Source organism: Pristiophorus japonicus, chromosome 8 (genome assembly GCF_044704955.1).
Source record: "Pristiophorus japonicus isolate sPriJap1 chromosome 8, sPriJap1.hap1, whole genome shotgun sequence".
Taxonomy (NCBI): Eukaryota; Metazoa; Chordata; class Chondrichthyes; family Pristiophoridae; genus Pristiophorus; species Pristiophorus japonicus.
In genome coordinates, this window is record NC_091984.1 from 182,919,959 (window position 1) to 182,942,369 (window position 22,411).

General features: G+C 46.4%; 1 protein-coding gene across 1 annotated transcript in view; it reads left to right on the plus strand.

Annotated features, from left to right (window-relative positions):
* Window positions 1-22,411, plus strand: part of LOC139269231 (solute carrier family 2, facilitated glucose transporter member 11-like) — a 133,559-nt gene that overhangs the window by 83,238 nt on the left and 27,910 nt on the right. The window contains exons 10-11 of the mRNA XM_070888321.1: window positions 2,905-3,092; window positions 7,087-7,197. Coding sequence (XP_070744422.1) covers window positions 2,905-3,092; window positions 7,087-7,197 — 299 coding nt within the window. The remainder of the gene's footprint in view (window positions 1-2,904; window positions 3,093-7,086; window positions 7,198-22,411) is intronic.

Sequence of the window (22,411 nt, forward strand, 5' to 3'; positions counted from 1 at the left end):
GACTAACTTGATTGAATTTTTTGAGGAGGTAACCTGCAGGTCGATGAGGGCAGTGCGTACTATGTAGCGTATATGGATTTTAGCAAAGCTTTTGATAAGGTCCCAGATGGCAGATTGGTCATGAAAGTAAAAGCCCATGGGATCCAGGGCAAAGTGGCAAGTTAGATCCAAAATTGGCTGAGGCAGGAAGCAAAGGGTAATGGTTGATGGGTGTTTTTGTGACTGGAAGGATGTTTCCAGTCGGGTTCCGCAGGGTTCAGTACTAGGTCTCTTGCTTTTTGTGGTATACACTAGACTTGAATATAGGATGATTAAGAAGTTTTCATATGATACAAAAATAGGCTGTGTGGTTGATAATGAAGAAGAAAGCTGTAGACTGCAGGAAGATAACAATCAACTGGTCAGGTGGGCAGAACAGTGGCAAATGGAATTTGATCCGGAGAAGTGTGAGGTGATGCATTTCGCTAGAGCTAACCAAGAAAGGGAATATACATTAAATGGTAGGACACTGAGAGGTGTAGAGCAACAAAGAGACCTGGGAGTGCATGTCCACAGATCCCTGAAGGTAGCAGGCCAGGTAGATAAGATGGTTAAGAAGGCATACAGAATGCTTGCCTTTATTAGCCAAGGCATGGAATATAAGGGCGGGGGGGTGTGGGTATGCTTGAACTGTATAAAACACTAGTTAGGCCACAGCTGGAGTACTGCGTGCAGTTCTGGTCACCACATTACAGGAAGGACGTGATTGCACTGGAAGGGGTACAGAGGAGATTTACGAGGATGTTGCCGGGTGTAGAGAATCTTCGCTATGAGAACAGATTGGATCGGCTGGGTTTGTCTTCCTTGGAACAGAGGAGGCTGAGGGGAGACATTGAGGAGTATAAAATTATGAGGGGTCTAGATATAGTGGATAGAAAGGGCCTATTTTCCTTAGCAGAGGAGTCAACAACCAGCGGACATAAATTTAAAATAATTGGTAGAAGGTTTAGAGAGGATTTGAGGGGAAGTTTCTTCACGCAGATGGTTGTGGGGGTTTGGAACTCACTGCCTGAAAGAGTGGTAGAGGCAGAAACTTTCACCATGTTTAAAAAGTGCTTGGATGTGCACCTGAAGTGCCATGACCTGCAGAGTTACGGACCTAGAGCTGGAAAGTGGGATTAGGTTGGATAGCCTCTTGTTGGCCGGCACGGACACGATGGGCCAAAATGGCCTCTTTCTGTGCTGTAAACGTCTATGATTCTCTGTCATTTCCCCAGTCTCATCCTCTGAGGGACCAACGCTTACATTAGCCACTCTCTTCCTTTTTATATACCTGTAGAATTTCTTATTGTCTGTTTTTATATTTCTTATAAGCTCATAACTCTCATAAACTATCTTCTTTCTTATTTTTTTAGTCGTCCTTTGCTGATTTAAAAAAAATTCCCAATCCTCTGCTCTTCCACTATTCTTTGCAACATTTTATGCCTTTGTTTTCAATTTGATACCATCCTTTATTTCATTAGCCACGGATGGTTCATCCTTCCCTTTGAGTATTTTTCTCTCTCACTGGAATATATCTTTGCTGAGAGTTATAAAATATCTCCTTAAATGTTTGCTACTGCTCATCTATCGTCTTACTAATCTATTTTCCCAGTCCATTTTAGCCAACTCTGCCTTCATACCTTTGTAATTGCTTTGATTTAAGCTGAGGACACTAGTTTGAGACCTAGCTTTCTCACTCTCAAACTGAATTTGAAATTCTACCATGCTATGATCACTGTTCCCAAGAGGATCCTTTACCATGAGATCATTAATTAATCCAGTCTCATTACACATTACCAGATCTAAAATAGTTTGCTCCCTAATTGGTTCCACTAACTATTGTTCTAAGAAACCATCCTGAATACACTCTATGAACTCTTCCTCAAGGCTACCTTTGCCAATTTGATTTGTCCAATCAATATGAAGATTAAAATCACCCATGATTATTGCTGTTCCTTTCTTACAAATATCCATTATTTCTTGATTTATACTCTGCTACAGTGTAGCTACTGTACGGGGACCTATAGACTACTCCCACCAGTGAATTCTTTCCCTTATTATTTCTTATCTCCACCGAAACTGATTCTACATCTTGATCTTCTGAGCCAATATCATTTTTTCATTACTGCACTGATCTCATCCTTTATTAACAGAGCTACCCCAACTCCTTTTCCTTTCTATCTATCCTTCCAAAATGGCAAATACCCCTGAATATTCAGTTCCCAGCCTTGGTCACCTTACAACCATGTCTCTGTTATGGCTATCAGATTGTACCCATTTATTTCTATTTGTACCTTCAATTCATCTATCTTGTTGTGAAAGCTGTGTGTATTCAGATAAAGAACCCTATTTCAGTGACCTAAGCACATGATCTGGGCTGACACTTCAGTACAGAACCGAGGGAGTGCTGAACTGTCTTTCAGATGAGACATAAAAGGTCTCATGGCACTATTTCAAAGAAGAGCAGGAGAGTTCTCCCACTGTACTGGCCAAGATTTATTTCTTAACTATCATTAAAAACCGATTATCTGATCATTACCCCTTTGCTGTTTGTGGGATCTTGCTGTGTGCACATTGGATGGAGCTTTTTCCGCATTATAAAAATGACTGCACTTCAAAAGTACTTCATTGGCTATAAAGTGCTTTGGGACATTGTGAAATATGAAAGGTGCTATATAAATGCAAGTTCTTTCTTTCTTAGTTCAACCTAACACTGTCTGGCACATGAGTGTCTATCAATCAGATCATCTGTTGTGATTAAATAGCTGCAATGTCCTTTTAGAGTACTGGGTGCAAGGTCAACTTTAAAGGGACCCCTTACGTGTTTAACTTATTATATCAGGTCTGTTTGCAAAATGAAAACTGAGTCTTTCTCTCTGCCAGCTCTCAAGAGATTGCATGGTGCTAACACATACTTGAGTGAATTGGAGGATATGAAGACGGAACGTGCAGTAAAACAAGTGCAGCTGTCAAAGAGACCATGTGAACTTTTCACAGATCGCTCAACTCGATGGCAGCTGATCTCCGTCATCGTAATTAACATAGGTCAGCAACTTAGTGGGATCAATGCTGTAAGTGTGAGAATCAGGTTATTTCAGCGTAATTTACTACATCTTATATAGCGACGGAATTGCGGGTCTTGTACGCTCAGTTTTCCGCCATAGAGCGGCGGCAATGGCGGCGCTGAGGTGTTCTGGATGGGCAGTCAGCCCCCAGCTCCCTGCAGGGATCCTTGGGTCCGGTTTTGCAGCGACATGGAGCAGCACTGCTTGGAAAAGCTGCGCCTGGTGTGCAATGCTCCCAGTCATGACACTGGCGTGAGTTTTGACTTCAGCCCGACCCGTCCACCCCGCAGCGCGCCCGCAGTGAACGCCTGGGAAATCAGGCGATCCAACGATACCGACAGCGGAGAGGTAAGTAATGGACTCCTAAAGTAAGTGTGATTGTTTTTTCTTTTAATTTTTTTTTGCGATTATGTTGTGGTGGCATGGGCAATGTTTTGGAAATGTTTTTGTGGGTATTTAGTTTTTTTTCTCCTCCGGCGTCTCTCGGAGCGCTCCCGGCCCGGCTCTTTAGCTCGGGATTTTCCCATATTAGCGCTCAAGAGAGGTGTACAATGCCTCCCTTGGTGCTGCGCTCCATGACTCTTGGCCCAGCTGCCCAAACTTAATGAGGCCCCGCCGTCAAGATTGCCCCGAAATCATCAAATCCGACAATCCAGTGTTAATTACCCAACGAGTACCAAACGTAAAGTTTTCATGGGTGCATTCTATCGTGTAAATTTAACGGACGTGATCTTCAGTGATTGCTTCATGTTGCAAATAATAAAGTAGAACTGGAGAAAAGTGCTGAATGCATCACATGTCTTGATGCGCATCATACAATTAAATTGGTCTGTAACTAGATAGCCTTTTGCCTTGGCTTTATTGACTGGTAGTTTCAGGTTCAGGTTGGGATTAGTTCACTTGTAGTGGGGTGACATTGATTTGTTCACAATAACAAACAGACAAAAACTGCATGTGTGCAAGTTTTGTATATATACATGCAAGATAGGGGCAACTCATGTGTGCAATGCATGTGCTCAGCAGAATTGGGGCGTGTGGTGGTAATAGCTTGGGAGAATTCTGCAAGCGCTCAGGATTTACACGCACAGTATTGGTGTGTATGACTCAGGACATCATGCATGCGCTCTACGCATTATCGTGTGTGCGGCACACTTGCCTGCGCCCTGGAACTTTGCACGCACACTATCGCAAGTGTTTTTAGGCATTTCTTTTTTTACTTGCGTTCAGTTAGCTTTCATATAACAGTCACGACAGCTTGGAGGAAAAGCACTGCACGGGAGGAGAGCCTAGCCTTGGAGAAAGCAGGTGTGTTTCAGTCAAGGCGCTTGGGATTCAGGAAAAAAGAAAGTCTTGGATTTATATAGTGGATTGGAGTTTGCACTGAAAGGGGTACAGTTGACTTTGTGCGATAGTGTGAAACGAGTAATAGCGAATTGTCAGCCTGTTTTACATCTATCCTGATTTAAAAATATATATATATATATTTCCATTTGTTTCAATCAGGATAGATTATCGTCAATTTTTCACTATTGCACAAAATTAAGATCTACACCCAAAGACTTTGAACTGGTCTGGGTCTCGGACAGGTCTGAAGTGGGACGAGAGGACTCCACTCAGGAGCTCAATAAATTTCAGAGCATGCAGTATTCCAAAATAAAATTGGCATACAACCCAATGTCATTTGTCACGTTAAGTACTTGCTGGGGTAGATATTTGTCTTCACCGCCTGGACGCCGAGCATCACCTGGGTGACGGGAAGAAAGGAAAATCTGGCGACGAGGATCGCACACAGATTCTTCCAGATTTTCTTCCGTTTAAAATGAATGGAGGAAAAATCCAGTGGGTTCTGTATCGAAGTGAGATCCTCCTGCCAGATTTTCCTCTCTCTGTTCCAGCACCCAGACGCTAAAGAGAAAAATCTACCCTGCTGTTTTTCAATCTCACCCCGCACCCCGCACCCACAACTTCACATTCACTATCATGGTACAAAAATTAATTACTTGCATCACACTGCAACACAGATTGAAAGTAAATGTATAACCATAGATTAAGATCAATTTCTGTACCCGAGCATTCGTCACTGTGTTAGTAACCTGGCTGACCCCACTTGATCTTGTGGACTCTGCTCCATTTATATAATGTGGATGAACCTTCAGACCTGGCATTTGGAGTTCATTGGAGGGGCAATGGGAAATCAAATGCAAATCACCTTTTTAAGTGCTGCTTAGAAAGGATGATGGATATGTTTAAAGGAATGCAGCTATTTCAATGAGACGTTGCCACATCTGGGAATAAATAATGATGGTAATTATAAAAACTGCTGATATCTTTAATTTAATTTCAGCCTTTTGTTTGGATAACAAAATTGCTAGGGAAAGCTGGTGGCTGGCACAATAAATGCACAGCCAAGACTGGCCAAGTGACACAGCGGTTTGACACACGGATCCCCTGTTTGATGGCCGGTAAAATGACGATGGTGTGGCATGATATGACGATGAGCTGTTTGCTGCCCCAGGATACCCATCCATTGGACAGCATTGCTTGGAAGGAGTCAAGGGAGGGGGACTCGAGAGTTGTCGGAGCAAAAAGACACAAAGTGATTTGCATTTTAATTTGGGGAATTGCCTTTTTATCCCCAAGGTTTAATTTTATATTTAATTTAACGGGCTAATTTTCCTAAATAAACTTCAGGCACAAACCATACCTTTTCTAAATCATTTATTATACACTAGAAAAAATTACATTAGAATTAAACAACATCTTGGGTTTATGCACGATATAGATTTATTTTAACAGTAAAACAACACCTTCTGAATTCCCAAATGCACTGTGGGAGTACCTTCACCTCACAGACTGCAGTGGCTGAAGAAGGCAGCTCATCACCACCTACTCAAAGGCAACTAGCGATGGACATTAACTGCTGGCCTTGTCAGTGGTGCTCAAATCCATGAATGAATTTTTAAAAGTGCATGACCTTTTGGAAATCAAATGTTAACCATAGACTAACTCCTTAACGAAAGTTATATACTCCCGAATGACTCGAGCTTTTGAGAAGATTATTAAGAGTCCTTTTTCTTCAGCATGCTGGAGCCGATTTTAATATCTAGCTTTTGTTTATCAGATGTATATTACCGGGTGTAGCTGACCATTACTGCCAAGTGCAAGCCCTATAGCGCATGTTCCTGCTAAGTTGCGTGGTTGTGTGGACGCGCAGCTGTCTGGAGGTCCTGCACAGGGAGTTCACCGGCTTTTGAGTGGGAGATTTTGTGCATGTGTCAAATTTGGAATGGGCCGCACAGCCCATTAAAGGGACCACGCACCCAAAACTAAAACTAGGGGTAACATTGGCTGCAGCTACTCTTGCAGTTGGTGGCACAATTCTGTCTCTGGCTTTCTACTGAGCCAGAACCTGTGCATCCAGCCCTGGTACAGCCTGACATGACTGGCATCCCTCCACTGCTCCTCCTCATCTTCCTCTTCCTTCTTATAGAAACAAATGGAAGTAAAGGGGATTCCCATTTTTCCAACATTATGGGCTCCCAAAACAGCTGATACGAAGCTTTCTGGCCAACTGAGCAGAAATGGGAGGAGAAAAACGGGGCAGGCTCAGAAGTCATCTTAAAATGCTGCTATAAATCATACTATGTGGCTCTTTAATTACACCTCCATAAATTGCACACCCTAGGAGCCCTGCACAGCTATTTTCTGTGGGTGGGTAGATAATTGAGCGGTATAAAGACTAGGCTATTGTGGGGCCACCTGAATGATGTCATCAGGCCATCATTTGTAATATAATTAACCACAAGCCGGTAAGCACTTTTGGTGCCAGTACAAAACCCGACTGGAAAAGTGAATCGGTGCTAAAATGGGTGGAGGCCAGGTATAACAGCCTCCGCCCATTTTTCCGATCAGTTACCAATCAGAAAATGATGTGCTTGTGCTGTTCCACAATGTTGCCGATGCACGTATGATTTAACTGAAGTTGTTTTCTATGTTTCAGATTTACTTCTATGCCACCTATATATTTAATCAAGCTGGAATTAAACCAGAATATATCCCATATGTTACTATGGGTACTGGAGCCTGCGAGTGTGTCTCAGCCTTATGCTGTGTAAGTAGAATGGACAGTTGCAAACCCATCAAAAGCCAATGATTTTAGTACAAACCAATGAGACTGTTTTCATGGTTAGATTTACCAGGGTTTGGGTACCCGGGCTACTACTGAAGGATTGGGCCGTGCAATGGATTTGAACTCTGTCCTTTCATCTTGGGTCCTGAGTTTAATCCAGCCCAGACTAAGATGTTTAACATGATGAAAGGATGGAACATAGCTGATAGTTTCTAGTTATTAAGGAGTTTAGAACAAAGGGAATTGGAAATTAGATTTAGGAGAAATTGTTTAGAGGGCTGCGAGGTTGTGGAATAGCCACAGTTACTGATTGAAGCAGAGACCATGTCAACATTTAAGAGGTTAGATACATGGTTAAAGGAAAGGGGAATAAAGAGAAATGGGAACAGAACAGGCACATGGGATTAAGACTACTGCTCTACTTTAACAGCCGATCTATAACATTGATTATCTGATGACACCTCACAGACATCCCTTACGCACTAGCCTTTGCCTCATGCAATCAATCTTATTGCTGAAGCAACTTGCGCACAAGTAAAAGACAGGTGCCTGAGGGAGGCATTCTAGGTGATAGCTGGCCCCCTACAAGGAGCAGGTGGACATTCTGTTCTCAATGTGGGACACTTTAGGAAGGATATCGAGATGTTGGACAGAACACAGGAGATTTACCAGAATGCTACCAGAGATGAGAAGCTAGGATTGTTCTCCTTGGAATTGAGAAAGTTAAGGGGAGATTTAATAGGGATATTCAAAGGCATGAAAGGTTTTGATACCGTAAATAAGGAGAAATGGTTTCCACTGTGAGGAGGGTCAGTAACCAGAGGACGCATATTTAAGATAATTGGCAAAAGAACCAAAAAATATATATTTTTTTTACGCTGAGTTATGATCTGGAATGGTGAAGCGTGGTGGAAGCAGATTCAATAATACTTTTCAAATGGTAATTGGATAAATATTTGAAGGGGGCTAAAAATTTGCAAGGCTATGGGGAAAGAGTAGGAGTGTGGGACTAATTTCAAAGAGCTAGCACAGGCACGATTGGCATAATGTCCTCCTTTGGTACTGTTTGATCATGTGTATTGTATATAGTGAGATTGCAGGTTGCAGGTTAGTGGGTGTAGAGCTGGATATACACCATGGCATCCCAGTAAAGCTCAAAGACAAAGTAGACTCCTCACTCTCTGCCTCCTTAATCTCTAGAGATCCTGCTCACTCATTCTTAATTTATGCCCTCATTCCCTGTATATCCATCAGGGCAATGGAAGAATATTTTTTTTCCATTCATGGGATGTGGGTGTCACTGGCAATTCCCTAATTGCCATTGAGAAGTTGGTGGTGAGCCGCCGCCTTGAATCATTGCAGTCCTTGTGGTGAAGGTACTCTCACAGTGCTTTTAGGAAGGGAGCTCTGGGATTTTGGCCCAGCAACGATGAAGGAACGGTGATATATTTTCAAGTCAAGATGGTGTGTGACTTGGAGGGGAACTTGGTGTTCCCATGTACTTGCTGTCTTTGTCTTTCAACCTGGTAGAGGTTGCAGGTTTGGGAGGTGCTGTCGAAGAAGCTTTGGCGAGTTGCTGCAGTGCATCTTGTAGATGGTACACATTGCAGCCATGGTGCGTCGGTGGTGGAGGGAGTGAATGTTTAAGATGGTGGATGGGATGCCAATCAAGTGGGCTGCTTTGTCCTGGATGGTGTTGAGCTTCTTGAGTGTTGTTGGAGCTGCACTCATTCAGGCAAGTGGAGAGTATTCCCTCACACTCCTGACTTGTGCCTTGTAGATGATGGAAAGGCATTGGGGAGTCAGGAGGTGAGACACTCATCACAAAATACCCAGCCTCTGACCTGCTCTTGTTGCCACAGTATTTATGTGGCTGGTACAGTTAAGTTTCTGTTCAATGGTGACTCCCAGGATGTTGATGTTGGGTATTCGGCGATGGTAATGCTGTTGAGTGTCAAGGAGCAGTGGTTAGACTCTTTCTTCATAGAATGGTTACAGCACAGAAGGAGGCCATTCGGCCCATCGAGCCTGTGCCAGCTCTCTGCAAGAGCACTTCAGTTAGTCTCATTCCCCTGCCCTTTCCCTGTAGCCCTGCATATTTTTTCATTCAGGTAATTATCCAATTCCCTTTTGAAAGCCACAATTGCGCCTGCCTCCACCACCCTTTCAGGCAGTGTATTCCAGATCCTAACCACACGCTGCGTAAAAAAGATTTTCCTCATGTTGCCTTTGGTTCTTTTGCCAATCACCTTAAATCTGTGTTCTGTGGTTCTTGACTCTTGGGAACAGTTTCTCTCTCCTCTGTCTAGACCCCTCATGATTTTGAACACCTCTATCAAATCTCCTCTCAACCTTCTCTGCTCTAAGGAGAACAGCCTCAGCTTCTCCAGTCTATCCACGTAACTGAAGTCCCTCATCCCTGGAACCATTCTCGTAAATCTTTTCTGCATCCTCTCTGAGGCCTTCACATTCTTCCTAAAGTGTGGTTCCCAGAATTGGTCACAATACTCCAGTTGAGGCTGAACCAGTGTTTTATAAAGATTCATCATAACTTCCTTGCTTTTGTACTCTATGCCTCTATTTATGAAGCCCAGGATCCTTTATGCTTTTTAACCGTTTTCTCACGCCCTGCCACCTTCAACGATTTGTGTACATATACCCCAGGTCTCTGTTCATGCACCCCCTTTAGGATTGTATCCTTTAGTTTATATTGCCTCTCCTTGTTCTTCCTGTCAGAATGTATCAATTTGCACTTTTCTGCATTAAATTTCATCTGCCACATGTCCGCCCATTCCACCAGCCTGTCTATGTCTTCTTGTAATCTATCACTATGCTCCTCACTGTTCATTTTACATTCAAGTTTTGTGGCATCTTCAAATTTTTGCAGGATCTTGCGGAGGCAGCATTGGTGGTACTTCTCCAGTGTTCAAAGGTGCCTGCTGTACATAGTCCATGTCTCTGATATAGGAGGGCAGATTTCACTACCAGGGCGGATATCACTACTCCTTTTTGGTGCCTAATCGGCCCCACCGCTCCTCTTACTACCCGTTTTATTATTTATATGCCTATAGAAGACTTTTGAATTCCCTTTTATGTTAGCTTCCAATTTATTCTCATACTCTGCCCTTATTTTCTTTTCACTTCTCCTCTGAACTTTCTATATTCAGCCTGATTCTCACTTGTATTGTCAACCTGACATCTGTCATACTTGCTCTTTTTCTGCTTCATCTTTCTTTCTTTCTCTCTTTCGTCATCCAGGGAGCTCTGGCTTTAGTTGCCCTACCTTTCCCCTCGTGGGAATGTAGCGCGACTGTACCCGAACCATCTCCTCTTTAAAGGCAGTCCATTGTTGGATTACAGTTTTGCCTGCCAATCTTTGATTACAATTTACCCAGGTCAGATCTGTTCTCAACCCACTGAAATTGGCCTTCCTCCAATTCAGTATTTTTACTCTAGATTGCTCCCTGTCCTTATCCATAGCTAATCTCAAACTTGTGATACTATGATCACTGTTCCCTAAATGTTCCCCTACTAACACCTGCTCCACTTGACCCACCTCATTTCTCAGAACCAGATCCAGCAATGCTTCCTTCCTCGTTGGGCCAGAAATGTACTGATCACAAATCTTGTTGGAGATAGTCAATACTTGTGTGACGTGAATATTACTTGGCACTTATTATTCCAAGCCTGAATGTTGTCCAGGTCTTGCTGCATGCGGGCATGGATTGCTTAATTATTTGGGGAGTTTCGAATGGAACTGAACACTGTGCAATCATCAGCGAACATCCCCACTTCTGACCTTATCATAGAGGGAGGGAAGGTCATTGATGAAGCAGCTGAAGATAGTTGGGCCTGGGTCCCTCCGCTGAGGAACTCTGCAGGGATGTCCTGGAACTGAGCATAAAAAATAAGAACAAAAGAAATAGGAACAGGAGTAGCCTGCTCCGCCATTCAATAAGATCATGGCTAATCTTCGACCTCAACTCCACTTTCCTGCACTGTCCTCATATCTTTTGATTCCCTTTACATCCAATAATCTATCGATCTCTGCCTTGAATATACTCGATGACTGAGCTTCCACAGCCCTCTGGGGTAGAGAATTCCAGGGATTCATCACTTTCTGAGTGAAGAAATTTCTCCTCATCTCAGTCCTAAATGGTCGACACCTTATTCTGAGACTGACTCCTGGTTCTAGGCTCTCCAGCCAGGAGAAACATCTGCCCTGTAAGAATTTTGTAAATTTCAATAACCACTCCTCTCATTCTTTTAAAATCTAGAGAATAAAGGCCTAGTCTACTCAATCTCTCCTCATAGGACAATTCCCCCCCCCCCACCCATCCCAGGAATCAGTCTGGTGAACCTTCGTTGCACTCCATCAATGGCAAGTATATCCTTCCTTGGGTAAGGAGACCAAAATGTACACAATACTCCGCGTGGTCTCACCAGGGTCCTATATAATTGTGAGGGAACATCTCCGGCAGGTTGAAGCCTTAAAAGGAGCGATGAATGGCCCCTGGGAAACTTGGCGGCATACCGCTGCTCGCTGGTGAGGGAGGGCGACGGCAGTGAAGATGGTGACTGGATTGGACATCACCAAGATCCAGGTCACTGATTGGAGTGCAGGCAGGTACAGCAGGGGCAGCGAGGTTGGGGCTAAGGAGCGGCGAGAGATTGTAGAGCGATGTGAGCGTGGCCCAGGAGAGGCGTGTGTTCGGGGCCCAGAAGAGACGAGGGCCCAGGGACAGCACGGGCCAGCCCACACTGCAATATGTGTGTGCACAAGGTCCGTGCAGCAGAGCTGGTCTCCGGTCATCTTGGTTAATTCCTGCCACTGGACCAAGCCCGTGTGGTGGCTGGTCTGCAACGGCCGCCACGCGTTAAAAGAAATCCATACACAGGCATCTTCCACCCTTCAATATGTAGTTCAGGACCTGGAATATTAGGTCCTTCATTGAAACACCTGTGAACTCATCAAGCTCATCCCTTTTTGGTTGGAAGCAAGTCATCCTCGATTTGAGGGACCACCTAAGAAGAAGTTATAATTTCAGTCATTCGTCATTACTCTTATACTCAAATGCTCTTGTAATAAAGGTCAACATACTATTTGCTTTCCTAATTGCTTGCTGTACCTGCATGTTAACTTTCAGTGATTCATGTACATGGACACCTCGGTCCCTCTGAACACCAACATTTCCCAATCTCTCACCATTTAAAAAATACTCTGCTTTTCATTTTTCCTATTAAAGTGGATAATTTCACATTTCTCCCCATTATATTCCATTTGCCATGTTCTTGTCCATTCACTTAGCCTATCCATATCCTCTTGAAGCCTCGTTACAGCCTCCTCACAACTTACATTCCCACCTAGCTTTGTATTATCAGCAAACTTGGATATATTACATTTAGTCCCCTCATCCAAATCATTGATATATATTGTAAATAACTGAGGCCCAAGCACTTGCAGTACCTTCTTAGGCAGTGCCTCGGAGTTGAGGAAGACTTGCTTCCACACTGAGTTTTCAGGTGACTGATGAGTCCAATGCGGGACCTACAGTCTCTGTCACAGGTGGGGCAGATGGTGGTTGAAGGGACGGGTGGGTGGGGTGCTTGGGTTGTCATGCGCTCCTTTTGCTGTTTGCACTTGGCTTCCACTTGTTCCCAGCGAAGAGACTCGAGGTATTCGGCGCCTTCCCGGATGCTTCTCCTCCACGTTGAGCGGTTTTGGGCCAGGGATTCCCAGGTTTTAGTGGGGATGTTGCACTTTTTCAAAGAGGCTTTGAGGGTGTCCTTGAAACGTTTCCTCTGCTCACTTGGGACTCGCTTGCTGTGTCAGAGCTCTGAGTAGAGCGCTTGATTTGGGAGTCTTGTATCGGGCATGCGGACAATATGGCCCGTCCAGCGGAGCTGATCGAGCGTGGTCAATTCTTCAATGTTGGCCTGAGCAAAAACACTGACGTTGGTGCACCTATCCTGCCAATGGATTTGCAGGATCTTGCGGAGGCAGCATTAGTGGTACTTCTCCAGTGCTTTGAGGTGCCTGCTGTACATAGTCCATGTCTCTGAAGCATATGAGGGCAGGTATCACTATTGCTCTGTAGACCATGAGCATGGTGCCGGGTTTGAGGTTCTGGTCTTCAAACGCCCTCTTCCTCAGGCGACCGAAGGCTGCACTGGCACACTGAAGGTAGACTTCAGCATCGACATCTGCCCTTGTTGACAATAGGCTCCCAAGTATGGAAAATTATCTGCTTTGTCCAAGGCCTCGCGTGAATCTTGATGATCGGGGGCAGTACTGTGTGGTGGGGGCAGGTTGGTAGAGAACCTTTGTCTTATGGATATTTAGTGTAAGGCCCATAATCTCATGTTTCGGTGAAGGTGTTGACGATGGTTTGGAGTTCGACTTCCGAATGTGTGCAAATGCATGTGTCGTCTGCATACTGTAATTCAATGACAGAGGATGGGACAACCTTGGATCTGGACTGGAGCAACAGAGATTGAACAATTTTCCATTTGTTCTGTAGATTAGCTCCACTCCAGCGGTGGCTTACTGAGGGTGAGATGGAGCATTGCAGCAAAAAAGATAGCGTTGGTGCGATGACACAGCCTTGCTTGACCTCGGTCCACACGTGTGTTGGGGTCTGTGGTCAGGACCATTTCTTGCATGTCATCGTGAAGTAGGCGGAGGATGGTGATGAACTTTTGAGGGCAGCCGAATTTGAGGAGGATACTCCATAATCCCTCATGGTTGACCATGTTGAAGGTATTTGTGAGGTCAAAGAAGGCCATGTACAGAGGATGGTGTTGCTCCCTGCATTTTTCTTAAATGTGACGCACGATGAAGATCATGTCCATTGTGCCCCTTAGTGGGTGGAATCCACATTGCGACTCTGGGAGGAGCTCTTCAGCCAATGGGAGAATGCGATTGAGGAGGATACTTGCGATGACTTTCCCTGTGGCAGACAGCAGGAAAACTCCTCTGAAATTACCGCAATCGGACGTCACCTTTCTTGAAGATGGTCACAATTACAGCATCTCTGAGATCCCCTGGCATGCTCTCCTCCTTCCAAATCAGAGAAATGAGTTCATGGATTCACACCAATAGGGCTTCTCTGCCATGCTTTCAGTGCTTCAGCAGGGATTCCATCTGCTCAGTTGTTGGATGGCCTTTTCAACCTCATGCGGGGCTGGGGTTGTGCTGAGATGGTGGCGAGTAGCATGCTGCGGGATGGAATTGAGGGCACTCACGTCAAAGACAGTGTCTCGGTTAAGTAGATGTTCGAAGTGTTCCTTCCAGCGGGCATGGACTGCCTCTCTGTCCTTGATGAGTACCTCTTCGTTATTGGCCCGCAGTTGGGTAGGACCTTGGGTGCTTGGGCCATAGCTGGTCTTGACTGCACTAAAGAATCCACACACGTCGTGGTTGTCGGCTAGCTGCTGGATCTCCTGCACTTTCTCCATCCACCTGTTCTTTAGGTCGCGAGATTTTTGTTGGACCTCGGCCTTTAGACATCTATAGAGCTGCTTTCTTGCTCTCGAGTTGTGTTGCTGTTTCCAGTTCAAGAATGCTTTGTGCTTGCGGCTTATTAATTCCTGGATTTCCTGGTCTTTCTAGTCAAACCAGTCTTGCTGTTTCCTGGTTGAGTGACCAAGTGTCTCTTCACAGGTGCTAATTATGGAGGCCTTGAGGGCAGACCAGGCACTGTGGACACTCTGCGTCTCTGTGTCACTGAGAGTCATCAGGTTGGTTGTGAGGCGCTGGCTGAATAGGGCTTTCTTAACGGGGTCTGAGTGCTCCAGTGTTGATTTTCCTGCGGCATTGTTTCTATTACCGTCGCTGTTTTGGGGCTTTATTGATGGAGATGACAGAGCAGCTTAGGCAGTGGTCCATCCAGCAGTCAGCTCCTGTCATGGCGCAGGTGATGCGGACGTCCTGCAGTCCCTCGCTCGGACAATGACGTAGTCTAGCAGATGCCAGTGCTTGGAACGAGGGTGTTGCCATGATGCCTTGTACTTGTCTTTCTGACGGAACAAGGTGTTGGTTATGACAAGACCATGTTCTAAGCATTTTGTCAGGAGGAGGGTACCATTGGAGTTGGTTTTCCCTACCTCCTCTCTGCCGATCACACCTCTGTGTCCCCTTTCCAACTCTGACATTAAAGTCGCCGAGGAGGATCAGCTTGTCGTTCGTTGGGACTCGGGACAGGGATTGTTCGAGGCTGGAGTAGAATTCCTCTTTGGTCTCGTCTGTGGCTTCCAGTGTTGGGGCATGCACACTGATGACTGTAGCGCACTGGTTCCAGGCTAAGGTGAGCCGAAGTGTCATGAGGTGTTCGTTTATCCCACAAGGGGAGTCTCTGAGACGCCCAACTAGCTCATTTTTTATGGCGAAGCCAACCCCATGGAGGCGGCGTTTTTCTTCTGGTTTACCTTTCCAGAAGAAGGTGTAACCACCACCTTGTTCTTGAGCTGGCCTTCCCCTGCCTGCTGAGTCTCGCTTAGGGCAGCGATGTCTGTCGAATCATCTGAGTTCCTGGGCAACGATGATGGTGCTGCATTCCGGTCTGTCGCTGTTGGGGTTGTCCATGAGGGTCCTGATGTTCCAAGTCCCGAACTTCATTTTAAAGGGTGGAAGATGCCTGTGCGTGAATCTTTTAATGTGGGGTGGCTGTTGCACATCAGCTACCACACAGGCTTGACCGAGCCTGCTCCTGGTCCAATGGCAAGGGTATCCAAGATGATTGGAGACCAAGCTCTGCTGCATGGGCCTAGTACACACACACACACACATTTCTACTGTCCTCTTCTCTCCATGGTTTTCATTGGACGCATTGTAGGCCTCCTAACCTCGCTGTCGCCCGTGCTGCACTTTCTCTGGGCCCCGACCTCACTCCAAAATACGCAGCCAATCAGCTACCTGGTTTCTGGTGTCGTCACTCTTCGATTTTGTCCCCCTCTCAGGATGGCTTGCGCTGCTTCCGGCGGCGGCTCGCTGCTCTTATCCCCGCAGCTGGTGTCTCTGACCAGGTCGGCACTGTTATGTATTTAACCCTCTGTAACCTGCATGACACTTGACCACCAGAGGGCCCACCTGTTAGAGTCCCAAGGGATCCCAGCATCCCTTGGGGGCATAGTATATAAGCAGGTCATCCACGAGGTACCTGCATTCTGGAATCTTATTAAAGGAGCTAAGGTCACAATTGATCATTACACACACTACTCAGTCTCACCCTTTATTATGAGTGTAATAATTGGCGACGAGGTAATGAACAACCACGCGAAAAGGCAAAGAACAGTCGGCATCCTGGAGAAATTCTCAGAAGGGGATGATTGGGAGGCCTTCGTGGAGAGACTCGACCAATACTTCATGGCCAATGAGCTGGAAGGGGATGAGAATGCTACCAAATTAAGGGCGATCCTCCTAACTGTCTGTGGGGCAACAACCTATGACCTCATGAAGAATCTCCTGGCCCTGGCAAAACCAACAGAGAAATCCTACGAAGCATTGTGTACGCTGGTCCGAGAGCACCTAAATTATAAAGAAAGCATTTTGATGGCGAGATATCGATTCTATACGTGTCAACGATCGGAGGGCCAGGAAGTGGCGAGCTACATCGCCGAACTAAGGCGCCTCGCAGGACATTGTGAGTTTGAGGGATTCCTAGAACAAATGCTCAGACTTTTTTGTATTGGGAGTTGGACATAAGACAATTCTTCGCAAACTGTTGATTGTAGAAACTCCAAATCTAAATAAAGCCATAACGATAGCCCAGGCATTTATGTCCACCAGCGACAACACCAAACAGATTTCGCAGAACAAAGAAGTTTCGGCCAGTACTGTGCATAAAGTAACGTCGGGTTTGAGCAGAAATGTACATGGCAGAACGGACACGCCGGCTGCTGTGGCCTGACCTCAATTGACCCAGAGTCCGCCATCATCTGTTAATGTGAGGCAGTTAACACCCTGTTGGCGCTGTGGGGGTGATCATCAGCCCCATCAATGCCGCTTTAAGCACTATGCGTGCAATGGTTGCAGAAAAATGGGACACATCCAACGAATGTGCAGGCGAGTGCAAACCCTGCAAACCACCACGTTGCAGAGGAAGATCGATCTACAGTGGATCTGGCTGAATTGGAGACTCGTACTGAGGAGGCAGAAGTGTACAGAGTACACACGTTCATTACGAAATGTCCACCAATAATGTTGAAAGTTGAACTGAACAGCATTCCAGTATCTATGGAGCTAGACACGGGGGTGAGTCAGTCCTTAAGAGTAAAAAGGCCTTTGACAGGCCCAAGCTCAGCACCATTCACACCAAACTAAGGACTTACACCAAGGAACTAATCCCTGTAATTGGCAGTGCAGAAGTCAGAGTCTCCTACGATGGAGCAGTACACGAACTCCCGTTGTGGATTGTACCAGGGGATGGCCCCACGTTGTTTGACAGAAGCTGGCTGGGAAAAATCCGCTGGAACTGGGACGACATCCGAGCGCTTTTGTCCGTCGACGACGCCTCTTGTACCCAGGTTCTAAGCAAGTTCCCATCGTTGTTCGAGCCAGGCATTGGAAGCTTCTCGGGGGCGAAAGTGCAGATCCATTTTGTTCCCGGTACGCGACCCATCCACCACAAGGCTCGGGTGGTACCGTACATGATGCGTGAAAAAGTGGAAATTGAGCTGGACAGGCTGCAACATGAAGGCATCATCACGCCGGTGGAATTCAACGACTGGGCCAGTCCAATTGTCCTGGTACTCAAGGAGGATGGCACGGTTAGAATTTGTGGGACTATAAAGTAACGATTAAACGTTTTTCGCTGCAGGACCAGTACCCGATACTCAAGGCAGACGAACTATTTGCGACCCTGGCTGGAGGAAAGACGTTAACTAAGCTGGACCTGACCTCGGCCTACATGATGCAGGAGCTGGAGGAGTCTTCGAAAGGCCTCACCTGCATCAACACGCACAAAGGTCTGTTTATCTACAACAGGTGCCCGTTCGGGATTCGGTCGGCCGCGGCGATCTTCCAGCGGAACATGGAGAGCCTGCTAAAGTCGGTTCCTTGTACAGTGGTCTTCCAGGACGACATATTGGTTACAGGTCGGGACACCATGGAGCACTTGAAGAATCTGGAGGAGGTTCTTAGTCGATTGGATCGCATGAGGCTCAGGTTGTCGAATACTTGGGAAGGAGAATCGTAGCAGACGGCATCAAACCCACCAACGCCAAGACAGAGGCCATCAAGAACGTGACGGAGCTGCGGTCGTTCCTGGGACTCCTTAACTATTTTGGTAATTTCCTACTGGGTTAAGCACCCTGCTAGAACCCCTCCATGCGCTACTGCGCAAGGGAGACGACTGGGTGTGGGGGAATTCACAAGAGGCTGCCTTTAAGAAAGTCAGAAATCTGTTGTGTTCTAACAAACTGCTTGTCCTGTATAACCCTTGTAAACGTGCTAGCTTGCGATGCGTCGTCATATGGGGTCGGGTATGTGTTACAACAGGCTAATGACTCGGGGATTTTGCAACCAGTCGCCTATGCGTCCAGGAGTTTGTCCAAGGCCGAAAGGGCCTACAGCATGGTTGAAAAAGAGGCTCTGGCGTGCGCTTATGGGGTAAAAAAAAATACACAAGTACTTATTTGGCCTCAAGTTTGAGCTTGAAACTGACTACAAGCCACTCATATCGCTGTTCTCGGAGAGCAAAGGGATTAATACCAATGCCTCTGCCCGCATCCAAAGATGGGCGCTCACGCTGTCGGCATACAACTATGTAATCCGCCACAGACCAGGCACAGAGAACTGCGCAGATGCTCTCAGTCGGCTGCCATTGCCTACCACCGGGGTGGAAATGGCACAGCCAGTGGACATGTTCATGGTCATGGAGGCATTTGAGAACGAGAAGGCCCCCGTTACGGCCTGCCAGATCAGGACCTGCACCAGCCAGGATCCTTCACTGTCCTTGGTAAAAAAACTGTGTCCTCCATGGGAGCTGGTCCAGTGTCCCAGTGGAGATGCAGGAGGCGATTAAGCCGTTCCACAGACGCAAAGACGAGTTGTCCCTGCAGGCGGACTGTCTATTGTGGGGCAATCGCGTGGTTTTGCCCAAGAAAGGCAGAGACACATTCATATGTGAACTGCACAGCACCCACCCAGGAATCGTAATGATGAAAGCCATAGCCAGATCCCATGTGTGGTGGCCCGGCATTGACTCAGATTTAGAGTCATGCGTGCGCCAGTGCAACACTTGCTCTCAGCTGAGCAATGCACCCAGAGAGGCACCGCTAAGTTTGTGGTTGTGGCCCTCCAAACCATGGTCAAGGATACATGTAGACTATGTGGGCCCATTTCTAGGCAAAATGTTTTTGGTTGTCATGGACGCTTACTCAAATGGATTGAATGTGCAATAATGTCTGTAAGCACGTCCACGGCCACCACTGAAAACCTACAAGCCATGTTTGCCACGCACGGCTTGCCTGATGTCCTAGTCAGCGACAATGGGCTGTGCTTCACCAGTGCTGAATTCAAGGAATTCATGACCCGCAACGGGATCAAACACGTCACATCTGCCCCGTTCAAGCCCGCATCCAATAGCCAGGCAGAATGGGCAGTCCAAACCATCAAGCAAAGCTTGAAACATGTGTCGGAAGGCTCCCAGAAGACCCGGTAGTCCCGAGTGCTGCTCAGCTACCTCACCAGACCCCACTCACTCACCGGGGTTCCACCAGCCGACCTGCTCATGAAAAGGGCGCTTAAAACAAGGCTCTCTCTTGTTCACCCTGATCTCCATGATCACATGGAGGACAAGCAGCATCAACAAAGTGTGTACCATGACCGCGCAAATTTGTCACGCGATATTGAGATCAATGATCCTGTGTTTGTGCTTAATTATGGACATGGTCCCAAATGGCTTGCTGGCACAGTCACAGCCAAAGAGGGGAATAGGGTGTTTCAGGTCAAATTGGCCAATGGACAAAAGCACAGAAAACATTTGGACCAAATCAAATTGCGGTTCATCAACAGCTAAGAACAACCCTAAGAGAATATCACCAACTTTGACCCTCCGACTCACACACAAGTGGCAACTGACATCATGGGTGACCACGAAACCGAACTCATCATCCCCAGCAGCCTGGCAATTGTCTCACCTTGTAAATAAGTGTACTGTTGACTTCACGGGGGAGTGATATTAAGTATTTAACTTTTGTAACCTGCATGATACCTGACCACCAGAGGGCCCACCTGTTGGAGTCCCAAGGGATTCCAGCATCCCTTGGGAGCACAGTATATAAGCAGGCCGCCCACGAGGTATCTGCACTCTGGAATCTTATTAAAGGAGCTAAGGTCACACTTATACACAGTACTCAGTCTCACCCTTTATTATGAGTGTAATGGGCATGGCGATGGACCTCGGGCACTAGCTGCTCTTATCCCCGCAGCTGGAGTCTCTGACCAGGTCGGCGGTACCCCACTAGTTATAGCCTGCCAACCCAAAAATTACCCGTTTATTACTATTCTCTGTTTCCTGTCCATTAACCAAGCCTCAATTTATGCTAGTATATTACCTCAATTCCATGAGCCCTACTTTTGTTAACCTCTTGTGTGGCAAGAGATAATTCACCTCCAACAACCACATTGATCTTCCTTTGTGCTAGGTATGAGTCCAGCCAGTGGAGAGTTTTCCCCCTGATTTTCATTTACTTCAATTTTACTCGGGCTCCTTGATGCCACACTCGGTTAAATGCTGCCTTGATGTCAAGGCAGTCATTCACCTCTGGAACTCTTCTGTATGATAGCCAGGATGTTGTCGGGGCCCATTGCCTTTGCTGTATCCGGTGCGCTCAGCCTTGATTTCACGTGGAGTGAATCGAATTGGCTGAAGACTGGCTTCTGTGATGGTGGGGACCTCAGGAGGTGGTCAATATGGATCATCCACTTGGCACTTCTGGCTGAAGATGGTTGCAAACATTTCAGCCTTGTCTTTTGCATTCGAGTGCTGGGCTCCATCATCAATGAGGATTGGGATATTCATGGAGCCTCGTATTCCCTGCATCTGATCCGTTGATTGTGGGATCACTTATCTCTATCCATAGCATGCTGCTTTCTCTGTTTAGCATGCATGTAGTCCTGTGTTGCAGCTTCCCCAGTTTGGCACCTCATTTTTAGGTACATGTGATGCTGCTCCTGGCATGCTCTTCTACACTCCTCATTGAACTAGGGTTGGTCCCTTGGTTTGACGTAATGGTAGAGCGAGGGATATGCCGGGCTATGAGGTTACAGGTTGTGGTGATATATAAGACTGCTGCTGATGGCCCACAACATCTCATTGATGCCCAGTTTAGAGCTGCTAGATCTGTTCTGAATCTATCCCATTGAGCACAGTGGTAATGCCACACAACATGAGGAGGGTGTTCACAGTGTGAAGATGGGATTTTGTCTCCACAAGGACAGTGTGGTGCTCACTGCTACAAATACTGCCATGGACAAATGCATCTGCAACAGGTAGATTGGTGAGGATGAGATCAAGTAGATGTTTCCCTTGTTTTGGTTCTCCATCTGCTGCAAGCCCAGTCTAGCAACTATATCCTTCAGGACTCAGCCAGCTCAGTCAGTGGTATTACTGAGGCACTCTTGGTGATGGACATTGAAGCCCCCAGCTACCCTCAGTGCTTCTTCCAAGTGGTGTTCAACATGGCGTAGTATTGATTTGTTAGTGGAGGGAGGGCGGTAGGTGACAATCAGAGGATTTGCCCATGTTTGACCTGGAGCCATGAGACTTCATGGGGGCTGGCGTCAATATTGAAGTCTCCCAGGGCTACTCCTTCTCGACTGTATACCACTGTGCCACCACCTCTGGAGGGTCTGTCCTGCTGGTGGGACAGGACATACCCAGGGATGGTGGTGTATGAGTCTGGGATGTTGGCTGAAAGATTTGATTCTGTGGGACAGCTCTCCCAATTTTGGCACAAGTTCTCAGATGTTTGTGAGGGGGACTTTGCCGGGTTGACTGTGTTGGGTGTGCCTTTGCCGGTACGAGCTTTTTGTTTCAGATTTATTTAATTAACTAAATGTAAATTCCACAGTGGTGGGACTTTAACTCATGTCCACTATGCTACCATTCCCACTGGAGGAAAATGTTGATGAGTATAAGGGAAGAAATTTATTCCGGTTGGACTGTTGTTGAGAATAATGAGCAACAGGCCA